This window comes from Pleurodeles waltl, chromosome 2_2, assembly GCF_031143425.1.
Source record: "Pleurodeles waltl isolate 20211129_DDA chromosome 2_2, aPleWal1.hap1.20221129, whole genome shotgun sequence".
NCBI lineage: Eukaryota > Metazoa > Chordata > Amphibia > Caudata > Salamandridae > Pleurodeles > Pleurodeles waltl.
The window spans coordinates 1,099,737,320-1,099,750,221 of record NC_090439.1 but is presented as its reverse complement, the minus strand read 5'-3'; the positions used below and the strand labels follow the sequence as shown (position 1 = coordinate 1,099,750,221).

General features: G+C 43.5%; 1 protein-coding gene across 1 annotated transcript in view; it reads left to right on the top strand.

Annotated features, from left to right (window-relative positions):
- LOC138282877 (ly6/PLAUR domain-containing protein 2-like) overlaps positions 1 to 12,902 on the top strand; it is a 234,618-nt gene that overhangs the window by 57,147 nt on the left and 164,569 nt on the right. Inside the window, exon 3 of the mRNA XM_069220869.1 lies at positions 8,722 to 8,819. Coding sequence (XP_069076970.1) covers positions 8,783 to 8,819 — 37 coding nt within the window. The 5' untranslated portion in view covers positions 8,722 to 8,782. The remainder of the gene's footprint in view (positions 1 to 8,721; positions 8,820 to 12,902) is intronic.

Genomic DNA, 12,902 nt, shown 5'->3' with positions numbered 1-12,902 from the left:
GGGTTCCTAGGGGTTTGGAGGTCCACTAGGTAAGTGGCCTCCCCTTTCCGCTCCTTTACTTCAAATGGGCCAGACAAGCGGTCCTGGAGAGCTCTAGGCTCTACTGGCTCCATTACCCACACTTTGTCTCCAGGTTGAAACTCTACCAGGGTGGCCTTCTGGTCATACCAGTGTTTCATTACCTCTTGACTGGCCTCAAGGTTACTTTGGGCCTCTTTCCAGAAGCGGGTCATCTGGTTGCGGAGGGCCAACATGTAGCTGACCACATCCTGAGGGGGCGCCTTTGGAGCTTTCTCCAACCCCTCCTTGACAATGCTTAAGGGTCCCCTGACAGGGTACCCATAGAGAAGCTCAAAGGGACTGAACCCCACCCCCCTCTGGGGGACCTCTCTGTAAGCAAAGAGAAGGCATGGTAAGAGGATGTCCCACTTACGCCTCATGGCCTCAGGGAGGCCATCAATCATGCCTTTCAAGGTCTTGTTGAATCTCTCCACAAGACCATTAGATTGGGGGTGATAGGGTGTGGTGAACTTGTAGGTTACACCACACGCATCCCACAAAGACTTCATGTATGCAGACATGAAGTTAGTGCCTCTGTCAGACACTATCTCCTTTGGGAATCCCACACGGGTAAATATCCCCATCAGAGTTCTGGTCACCACCGGTGCAGTTACGGTCCTCAGAGGGATTGCCTCTGGGTAACGGGTGGCATGGTCCACCAAAACCAGGATGAACCTGTTGCCTAGGGCAGTTTTGGGGTCCAATGGACCAACAATGTCGATGCCCACCCTTTCAAAGGGGGTGCCAATGACAGGAAGTGGAATCAGGGGGGTTTTAACCCTTTTTCCTGCTTTACCACTGGCCTGGCAGGTAGGACAAGATCTACAGAACTTATCTGAGTTTGTCCTCATTCTGGGCCAATAAAAGTGGGTGACAAGCCTGTCAAAGGTCTTGCCTTGCCCCCAATGTCCTGCCAGGGGAATGTCGTGAGCCAGACCCAGTAGGAAGGTTCGGTAACACTGGGGGACCACCAGCGCACGCGCTGCCCCAAAGGCCGGAACCTTAGGCTCACTGTAGAGGAGATCATTCTCCCAATATATGTGGTGATCGCCAGAGGCTTCACCTGCCGCCTGGTCTGAGGCTTGCTTCCTCAGACCCTCTAGAGTGGGACATTCTTTCTGCGCCTTGCAGAATTCCTCCCTGGTGGGTCCACACTCAACTTGCCAGCCAGCAAGCTCAGGTAGGTCACCTAGGGTGGCAATGTCTTTCCCAGTTGGCTCGGGAGCCTCCTCCTCAGGAGCCCCGTCAACCACTGCGGGAACTTCTGGGACCGGTTTCCCGCGCCCCTTGCCCCTCCTCTTGGCAGTTCTCTGGGCCATTGTTCCAGGCTCCAGACGCCCTTGACTTCCCTCTCGGTCAGCCATGGACCGTGTGGTCATGCAGACCCACTCAGGTAACCCTAACATCTCCAGGTGAGATCTGATCTCTACTTCTTTCCAAGCCGTATGCTCAAGATCATTGCCTAACAGACAATCTACAGGCATGGCAGGACTCAAGGCTACTTTCAGAGTACCAGAGACCCCCCCCACTCAAAGGGAACCAGAGCCACCGGTAGGTGACTCTCACGATTGTCAGCGACTATGACCTAGTGGAATGTATTAGGGACTATCTGCTCTGTTGACACCAGCTGACTCTTGATAGTAGTCATACTGTCTCCTGTGTCACTCAGAGCCTCCACCTTCTGCCCATCAATGGTGACCCACTGCCTGTACTTGGAAGTATTTTGGGGCATGTGGGCTTTGGGCACCATCTCTCCTTCTCCCAGGGACACTAGGAAATCTCTACCTGTTCCCCAAAACTATCTGGGTCCATCTCCCCCCGAGCGCTACACTAGTCAACCCAGGTGTCTGTCCGGTAGTGGACTGTGCTCGCTTGGAGCACTGGGGGTTGCCCTTATAGTGACCATACTGGTAACACTCCATGCATTTGGGGTTGGATTTCCCTGACCTATCATATGTCCCTGGCTTTTTCCAAAATCTGGAAAAGGAATGGTTGCCACCCCCTCCCTGGGAATTCTTTTGGGGCCCTTTGGAGAGTTCCTTATCTGTAAGTTGATATCCTCCCTCTTTCTTCTGTTGGGAACCCTGGCCACCTTTGTGGGTGTCCCCCCCAGGTACCTTCTTGGACACTCTGGTGCTAACCCAGAGGTCCGCCTCCTCAGCAAACTTCCTGGGATCAGTCAGCTTACTATCCACTAGGTGCTGGCACAACTCTGTAATAGTACTATTAAGCATATGCTCTCTCAGAATCAAGTCATATAACCCTTTATAATTATCTACTTTGTTGCCCCGCACCCATCCATTCAGTGCCTTACTTGAAAAATCAAAGAAATCTACCCATGTTTGTGTGGTTTGTTTGGTTCTGTCCCTGAACCTCTGACGGTATCCCTCAGGGGTCAGCCCAAACTTGGCAAGTAAAGTGGCTTTCTGAAGTGGGTATGTGTTTTGATCAGGTTGATCCAATGTGAGAAGTGTGTCCCTCCCCAATGGCAGCACATAACCCCACATAGCTACCCCCCATTGCCCTTCAGGAACCTCATGAGCCCTTAGTGCAACTTCATAAGCAGCTAACCATTTATCTATGTCATCTCCCACCACAAAACTGGGAACCACATTTTTGGGTATACAATCCTTCTTTTCTCCAGCAGGTCCTGTCAGTATGCTGCCACCATTATTGCTGGATTCAGACTGCTTTGCCTTGAGATCTAGCTCCTTGAGACTCAGTTCATGAGCCAATAAAAGTTTCTTTTCAGCCAAGGCTCTCTCAGCTGCAGCTTCAGCTCTTTCAGCTTCAATCTGTTTGGCTGCTCTTTCAGCCTCAGCTTGCTTGGCTTCTCTCTCTGCCCTTCTTTCCTCCTGTTGAGCCTCAATTTTCAGTTTTGCCATTTGCAATTGGAACTCCCTTTCTTCTCTCCTTTCCTCTGCGGTCAGGCTTTGCACAGAGACACTGCTCCCTGGTCTGGAAGGGGGCACAATTGCAGTGGTAACACCATCCACAGATAGCAACAAATCCTCTGAGGGGCCATTTTCTGGCTCCTCTTCCTCATCATCCACGTCTAAATGGGCTTCTGCCCAGGCCCTCAGCGCCACTTGAAAGTCCTCCTTTTTGGAGGCCCCTTGGGTGGGTACCCTCATTGCCCTGCAGAATCCTTTTAGTTGTTTGACCGTATATGTATCCAACAGGACTAGGTCAAAGTCTCCTATCTGAGACCCAGTCAGAGAGTTGAGTGAGGCTTTAGTTTTTGAAAATTGTCAGGAAAAACGAATTTGCAAAAAGAGATAAAAATCAAGTTGACCTTCAACTGTGGGTAGGTAGTGAAATACTTAGCTACTGTATGTCACTGCACAAATACAAGTCCTATCCTCACCGCTGATCACCAATGTTAGAAATTGGGTTTTTGGTTGGCAGTCAGGTTACCCCCTGTCCAAGCAAAAACCCTCACTCTAGTCAGGGTAAGTCACACACAATCCAAGATTATCCTGTGCCCACCCTCTGGTAGCTTGGCACGAGCAGTCAGGCTTAACTTAGAAGGCAATGTGTAAAGTATTTGTGCAATAAATCATACAATACCACCATATAGCACCACAAAAATACACCACACAGTGTTTAGAAAAATATATAATATTTATCAGGATAATTGTAGGTCAAAACGAATAAAGTTGCAATGTGAATTTGTAGAGATATCACTGAAAAGTGATGTAAAGTGTCTTAAGTCTTTAAAAAGCAAACAAAGTCTCTTTCAAGCACAAAGTACCTGGTTTGGAGTGGAAAATCTCCTCAGAGGGCCACAGAAGAAGAGATACGTAGAAAAATGGTGTGTGCATCGATTTCTCCCCAGCACACACGGACTTGCGTCGTTATTTTTCACGCTGGGAAGTTGTGCGTCGTTTTCCGGCACGCAGACAGTCTCTTTCTGTGGATCGTGGGGTTTACCAGATGTCCTGGATCTGTGCGTGGATTTTCCTGCTTGTTTTCCGGCTGCGCGTCGTTCTGCGGGGCTGCGCGTCGAAGTTTCACTCTCACGGCAGGCGTCGTGTCGATTTCTCCTCTGGAGGCCGGGCGTCGAAGTTCCGGTCGTCCCAAAGGCGTCGCGTCGATCAGCGTCGGTGTGCGTCGTTTTTCTCACCGCGGAACAAGCTGTGCGTCGAAAATTTCGGTGCACGGAGCGTCCAAGTGAAAAAGAGAAGTCTTTTTGGTCCTGAGACTTCAGGGAACAGGAGGCAAGCTCTATCCAAGCCCTTGGAGAGCACTTTCACAGTCAGACAAGAGTTCAGCAAGGCAGCAGGCCAACAGCAAGGCAGCAGTCCTTTGTAGAAAGCAGACAGGTGAGTCCTTTGAGCAGCCAGTCAGTTCTTCTTGGCAGGATGTAGTTTCTGGTTCAGGTTCCTTCTCCAGCAAGTGTCTGATGAGGTAGGGCAGAGGCCCTGTTTTATATCCAAATGTGCCTTTGAAGTGGGGGAGACTTCAAAGAGTGGCTAAGAAGTGCACCAGGTCCCCTTTCAGTTCAATCCTGTCTGCCAGGGTCCCAGTAGGGGGTGTGGCAGTCCTTTGTGTGAGAGCAGGCCCTCCACCCTCCCAGCCCAGGAAGACCCATTCAAAATGCAGATGTATGCAAGTGAGGCTGAGTACCCTGTGTTTGGGGTGTGTCTGAGTGAATGCACAAGGAGCTGTCAACTAAGCCCAGCCAGACGTGGATTGTAAGGCACAGAAAGATTTAAGTGCAAAGAAATGCTCACTTTCTAAAAGTGGCATTTCTAGAATAGTAATATTAAATCCAACTTCAGCAGGATTTTATATTACCATTCTGGCCATACTAAATATGACCTTCCTACTCCTTTCAGATCAGCAGCTACCACTTCAATACTGTATGAGGGCAGCCCCAATGTTAGCCTATGAAGGTAGCAGGCCTCACAGTAGTGCAAAAACGAATTTAGGAGTTTTACACTACCAGGACATATAAACTACACAGGTACATGTCCTGCCTTTCACCCACACAGCACCCTGCTCTAGGGGTTACCTAGGGCACACATTAGAGGTGACTTGTATGTGGAGAAAGGGGAGGTTTAGGCTTGGCAAGTACTTTAAAATGCCAAGTCGAGGTGACAGTGAAACTGCACACACAGGCCTTGCAATGGCAGGCCTGAGACAAGGAAAAGGGGCTACTTAAGTGGGTGGCACAACCAGTGCTGCAGGCCCACTAGTAGCATTTAATCTACAGGCCCTAGGCACATAGAGTGCACATTACTAGGGACTTATAAGTAAATTAAATAGTCCAATCAGGTATGATTCAAGGTTACCATGTTTTAAGGGAGAGAGCATATGCACTTTAGCACTGGTTAGCAGTGGTAAAGTGCGCAGAGTCTAAAAGCCAGCAAAAACAGTGTCCAAAAAGTGGAGGGAGGCAGGCAAACAGTTAGGGGTGACCACCCTAAGTCTGTCAGGTCTAACAGTGGTTATATGTAGATATGCATCCTGCAAATCACAGACACACCATCCAAACATCCGTGTCCAGAACAGATATGATCTGAGCCAAAGTGACCATTTTGTATGTGCCCTTCTGCAGGAAGGCATTCAGGAGCTGAAGGTGCAGATGAGACTTGAAGCTCTCGTCCTTTTTTGGGATGAAGAGGTAGCAAAAATTTAAATTTTTGCTTTTCTCTGAGTCTGATACCCAGAGATAGCACCCTTGAACAGCAAGAGGAGTACCTCAGGCAGCAGGATGGAGAGATACTTTAAATTAGTTCTGGTGCGGGAGGAAGGTGAGTGTGGAAACAAAATGTAAGGGAGGGCATAAACCCATTGAAACAATCTGTAAGACCCATCGTTTGGACTTGATGAATGGCAAGCTGGGAGGAAATAATAAATCTGGATCCCTCCATTTGGTTGTGAGTCATTGGGTACAAACTAACATGGTGTGGCTGCCATTCTACCAGGTGATGAAGATTTGAGTCCTAGAAGGATTGGGCTACCTGCTGTAACACCATCATAGAAGTCTACCATCATCTATAGCCTAATCCCCTCAAATAAACCTACACTTGTAGAATTTATCTAAGAATTGTTTTGAAGGATTCAAAATCGCCAAAGAATGTGCCGTGGCCCTGTCTTTAAACTGTTTCATTGCACAGTCTTCTTTTTTAAGAGTCTAGAAGCATCAAAAGGCATGCCCATTAGCGACGGATGCACATCGCCAGCAAATCCTGCTGACCTTATACATGCATGCCTGCGATGCATGATACTGGTACCCTTGTACCAACTGCTCAACCAATGCAGTCATGTTGCCTGGGCTTGTGCGAATGACGGCTTTCATCACATCCTGCCCAGCCTGAGCTTCCAGGATGGGCAGCAAGATCTCGCTGGCCATGTCTCACTCATATAACATGCATGTAGCGGTCTAACAGACAGACTGCCTCTTTAGACCAAAGTGCGAAGCTGGCAGAAGCAAACATACATTTCCCAAATGCATCAATCCTTTTGGATTCTCTGTCTGGAGGTTAGTCAGGAATAAGTATGGACTAACCCTTCTGGCCAATGCCTGACAAAGGTACTTTCCGGTGTAGGGTGCTTGGTGAGGAAATCTGGATCACTGACACAGACCTGAGCCAACTGGCCACTTTCTGACAAACAGCCAAACAAGAACATGGTTTTGGCCACGTAGCCATCAAAGCATCTAAGAGAGCACCATCGAAGGTGAGCAAAGGCTGACGTGTCGGGCCCAGTTTGGAGAATCCCTGTTAAGACATGGCAGGCAATTGCTATTCGAGTACTCCAGTGGGCCTGAGAATCACCACTGCAGGTTAATATCTTTCTTCCTTTGGTGGCCTATATGGTGAGGCAGGCTCCATTTTTTAGGATAGGTTTGAAGCGTACCGACATTTTGTGAGACAAGCTATAAGACATCATCTGTATAATGAGGGGAAAAGCAAGATTTATTTTTCCCTATTGTTATCATTATATCATGGTGCTCCCTGCTTTGATATACAATCAGAGTTAGAGCATAAAAGGAAATGGAGCGACTACTGGGAGTGATGTCAGGGTAGAGGTACTAGCTTAGAGTAACTGGTAGATAACTAGTTGTACTTCAGATATTTTGTAGCACAACATTGAGTGAGTTTGTGCAGGGGCTGAGTGAGGGTCTGACATGGGCACTGGGACTAAGTCATTGATTGGAGTCAATAGAACCACCAATGGCATTGGTGCAGTGAAAACCGGCAGGGAAATTGGGCCAGAGTGGAATCTTGTACAGACACCTGTATGGGCCTAGTGCCAGGTCCCAAGTGGAAGATGGGATCAGGAGAGGACCTGCCAGAAGTAACCCAACCTTAGGTCTCTGCGGCTTAATGGGGGAAAACAGCCAACACCACATAATCTTTAAGAAAAAATGCCCTTAACATGTAGTCTTTACTACACATGCCTTTGCCATGCATTTGACCTTACCACAGATGCTTTTACCACGCATGCCTTTACCATTTATAATGGTAATTATAGGTAACATGTCTTTTTTTTTAGTATATTGTTCTTAAAAAGAATGTTGTATTTAAATAAAAAAATATTTGTATTTCTTTTAAGGATGTTATAAATAGTTTAATTCATTTTAATATTATATAACACGTGTGATTTGAAAAGGATTTAGGGATGCCAAGTGTATTATTACTCAAGTATTACGTAAAATACATGTGTGCTAAATATGTAATTCTAATTAATTTTATTTAAAAAAAAAAATGTATTTTAATTTTTAAAATGCAGTAAGATGCTTTAGGGGTGGGATGGAAGGGATGTAGGTATCTATGGTTATGGGAATGATTATTAACACTCAGGCATGAATTGAAATTCTGAGAAAGAACCTTTAAATTTACACCAAAAATACTTTAAAGCAATATAGGTAACTGTTTTATTAAGTTTAAAAAAAAAAACGATTATAGGTTTTAAAGCCAGGATGCAAGGGATATAGGAGTAATAGGTGAGGAAGTGTATTATGCCTAGGTATTAAATATTTATTAAAAATTATTTTTTAATTAGAAAATAATATCATATATTTAACATGTGCAGTAACATGCTTTGGGGATCAAATGTAAGGGATGTAGCATAATGGGTACAGAAGTGTATTAATTCTCAGGTGTTAATTGCGATAGATGTGTTTTAAATATTAAAGTTGAGGTTATATTAATTTAGAATAATATAAATAAATAATATACATATTTATGTTTCTAGATTTATGTAAAAATAAGTTATGTGACAGGATGAAAGGGATGTAGGAGTAATGAGTGGTAAAGTGTATTAATACCCAGGTAATAGTTATAAAACATGGACATTAATTATTGATTGTAATGGAATATTACAGAAATGAACTTTAAGATAGTAAAAATTTTGAACTTCCACTTTGTAGTAGTAGGAGCATGATTACTCGTATTTTAATTTTAAATAATTAAAGAAAAACCTATTCATGAAAAAAGGACTTAAATAATTAAGGTTGAACGATAATGAAAACCCAAACAATACTTGATTGTATTAAATAATTGTGTTTAATGTACTTTTAAAAAAGAAAAATAATTACAATTAGTTTATTGATAACAAATATTATAATAACATATGTATTAAAAAAAGTAAGAGTTTTTTTCCCATGCTTTCCTATTCTTTTCAACTGGAAAAATTGTCCTTTTTTAGTTTTTACTTTTCAGGTTAACGTTCTTAGTTGGGCGTCTGTTTCTACAGTCAGTGGAGCACCATGAGCAAGATCAGAAGCACAGAGGAGCTGCAGTCAGGTAAGATTATTTTCTTTACTAAAAACAACATACAGGTTAGGCACTTTATTGTAAGAAGAGAAGAAGGCATGTAGCTAGATGTTAAATGAGGTTTATATATATATATATATATATATATATATATATATATTGTTACTGTAAACCACTTTCAAATCTCCATACAGGTTGCGTTTGTATGTGAACATCGAGGCAGTTATTTTTTTAAATTGTAAGTTTAAAAAGAATAATAATCAAATTTGTAGGTTTAAAAATTAGAATAGTCAAATTTAAAATAGTTCCATCATCCAAATTTCACTCTTTTCAAGACTTACAGTGTTATGAAGAGTAGCAAAGATTAGTAGTATACACTTTTGAGGGTATTTGTCAATCTGTGGGTCCTGGGATTAAGATGAAGGCCCAGTCCTTACACTCAGGCAGCAAGGCAAAAGGACAACAGAGGGGCAGTCCTTCTTGCAGATCAGCACAGCAGTACTGAATCTTCCACAGATCAAGAGGCGTACTGAAGGGTTGGGTGTGAGGGTCCAATATATATATACCTCGTGTCTGCTTTAAACTAGGAGAAGGTTAGGGGGGTTTCTGCCCCCCCAGAGGTGCTTGGAATTTCCTAACTTCCTTTCCTGGCCCCAGCTTGATTAGGGTCATAGCAGACTATTGGCAAACCCTTTGTGAGTGCGCTGAGGCAGAGCCTTTATGATGTGCAAGTGTGGTAGGTGACAGCTTACCACCCCCCTCCCATCAAGTCAGAGATGGCCCATCCTGCCACGACCCATGCCTCTTTTTTCACTTTTTGGGAGGTATATATAAAGACCAACTGCCAGCTACACCTAGTCATGTGACATCGGAAACAGGTTGCCGGCACCATATGGTTAGGAAAAGAAAATGACAACTTTCTAAAAGTGTAATTTTCTGAATTGTGACTTAAAATCCGACTTTACCACTAAAGATGAATTTCATTTGCAATTCTTTAGATGCTGTCTTTTTTTTAAAAAAAGGCACGGACTATGTCTAATTTCCCTGACTATTATGGCTGTTCAGGACATATGGAATATTTCTATTCATCTCGATTATAACTCTTTGCCCTATAGTGACATGATTCAGCTTGTGAGGTAGCAAATTGACATGTCATCCTTTTAGAATTTTGTGAGTTTTTTTCACAACATTTTTCTACTTACCATACTGTGATGGGGCTATTTGGTTTAGTGATAGTTTGACTTTCCACCTTAATTCATAGTGTTGTAAGGATCATGTCTTACAGTGCATGGAATGCACATTTCGGGCATGTGCCATGATTCTGTAAATATATAATGAATATGTCTAATAAACAAGATCAATCAAAAACACACTCAGTGATAATTTAGTGACCAATTAGTTTAGAAATTGAGAAATGTCATGAATATTATGACTCTTTCCCTTCATAGTCCTATTATTGTATCTATTTTATTCACTTACTTTTAGGCTTCTTTCTTTTAGGTTTATGTTCTTAAACACACACATGCAAAAACAACAAGTGATGGACGGAATGCTGAACATTGTCAAACATTCACCCCCAGTCACAGATCTGGGTTTAATCCATCGTTTTTTTGCTGCCCATGCCATTCCAGTTTGGACCCAGCCATATGCAAATCAGTCTTGACCCTGTTCCCCATGGGAACAGTCCAGCCCGAACTGCTAGGCCAGGTCTTCCCTGGACTGGAAACAAGCATCCTGGGACCGGTTTCGGGGTTTCACCCCTCATCAGCCAGGCTAGCTTGAATCCAGTGGCATGGGAAGCACGGGACCCACGTCTGGGCATACCCTTCCCACTTAGGGCGACAAATGCAAAAACAACAAGTGATGGACGGAATGCTGAACATTGTCAAACATTCACCCCCAGTCACAGATCTGGGTTTAATCCATCGTTTTTTTGCTGCCCATGCCATTCCAGTTTGGACCCAGCCATATGCAAATCAGTCTTGACCCTGTTCCCCATGGGAACAGTCCAGCCCGAACTGCTAGGCCAGGTCTTCCCTGGACTGGAAACAAGCATCCTGGGACCGGTTTCGGGGTTTCACCCCTCATCAGCCAGGCTAGCTTGAATCCAGTGGCATGGGAAGCACGGGACCCACGTCTGGGCATACCCTTCCCACTTAGGGCGACAAATGCAAAAACAACAAGTGATGGACGGAATGCTGAACATTGTCAAACATTCACCCCCAGTCACAGATCTGGGTTTAATCCATCGTTTTTTTGCTGCCCATGCCATTCCATGTTTAGCTATAGTCTCCATTTAGTTAGCTAATCCAGCTTGTTTACCTTTGGCCCAGAAGGTCTGACTCCATTTTAAATAGGCCCAAACCCATCTTAGGCAATTGAAGTCACCTTCTTAGATAATGGGAGTCACCATCGTAGGTAATAGAGGTCTCCATTTTAGGTAATTGGAGTTGCCATCTTAGGTAGTAGGAGCCGCCATTTTTCTTCAAATTATGCAGAGTAATAAACATGTTAGCCTTTGACACAGATGTCATCTTTGCCTTCCAAGAACTCCAAACCTGTCAAGTCACTCAGATACAGACATCAACATAACCCCCAGTGCAACATCAGTCTCAAACGGGTGCCTTTTTCAAGATCAAATAACACCCATAACCCAAACAATGTAGTTTATATTTATGTATTTTTACCTTATTAGTACATCCACTGAGGTATATGATTATGTCAAAACATTCCAAATGTGACATTGCAAATTCCACCTAAGATAAGATACAATATAAGAGGACTAACTCTTGTCCACTTATTTAGGAGAAAAACTTCATCCAGGTCACAGATGCAGACTGCAGATACAGATGAGCACAGTACCAGATTCCATCCCGACAGACGAAGCCTCCAGCAAGACTCCCCAAGGCTCTGTGAAGCATTCTATTCTGCCTTCAAGAACTGGTGCCAGGATTGTGTTCTTACACAGACACAATCTCCTAGCACTTGGTCTTGTGCTTGAAATAGCTGACAACCTATTCGAAACAAACAACAAACCCTATTCTTCAGCTATGGTCACCACCTCTGAAACTCCGGCTTATTATTTTCATCTGCTAGAACTAGCATAGGATTTAGAGATAGCACAGTGAAGGTGTAGGGGCTATAAATTGTGATACTGTGATATTCCCTGTTTTCACTTTTATTGAAAAGCTTTTCTGTTTTTTATTATCTTCTTTGATGTTACTAATATTATATCCACTAGATCTCGGAATTTTAAAATAACTAATTTAAAATAAGTATGTTGAAATACATACTCCGTTTATAATGATCTAGAGTATGTAAATCATTAATGAATGATCATTTGGATTACCACTTCTCCCTGTTAGTAACCCAAAAGCACTAACCACACCTCATTTATGTATAGGGTAGAGTTCTGCAGGGCTACAATAACCTGTTTTCGTATTCAGGGCTGGTGCACTGAACTAATTTTACTTGTGTCACCCGTGGGTCTGAAAAGAAACTTTGTAGAGCTAAGCCAAAGGCTCACTTTACACAATGACAGGGGTTTCAGAGGATATGCCCGATGAGCAATTTATGTCGTTCTTTTTGGATGCAATGAGGAATCGCCTACTTATAGACATGGGTGACTTTTTACATAGAACCACTACAGTACATTTATATATCAGTTAGACCCATGATAACTCACTGTTTTCAGTGGAATATTTTTCATGGGAGACAAGGCCACACATATCCCAACAATGCTTCCAGGCTAGTCATATCTTGACAGCACTATTGACTTTGAGGATTTTTTATAGAGGAGTTTTTGATACATGAGGTCTGATATGATATATTTTGATATACAGGCTGTCCCATATACAGTCCTGATGAAGACCCGCTATGATGAAAAGAGAGCATATGTTTGTTAATAGGGTCAAAATATCGACAGTCTTACATCTAACCTTTTATAATTAATTTTGGTTCCTGGGTAAACTAAAGACAAGACTGATGTACTTAGCCTATTAAGGAGTGACCATAGATTTGTACATATTGGACAGGCGTATTGAAGAATTGGATGGTTTGTGTATAAGGTTGACTTACTTTCTTCTTGATGCATATCATTATTACCTTTTCTTT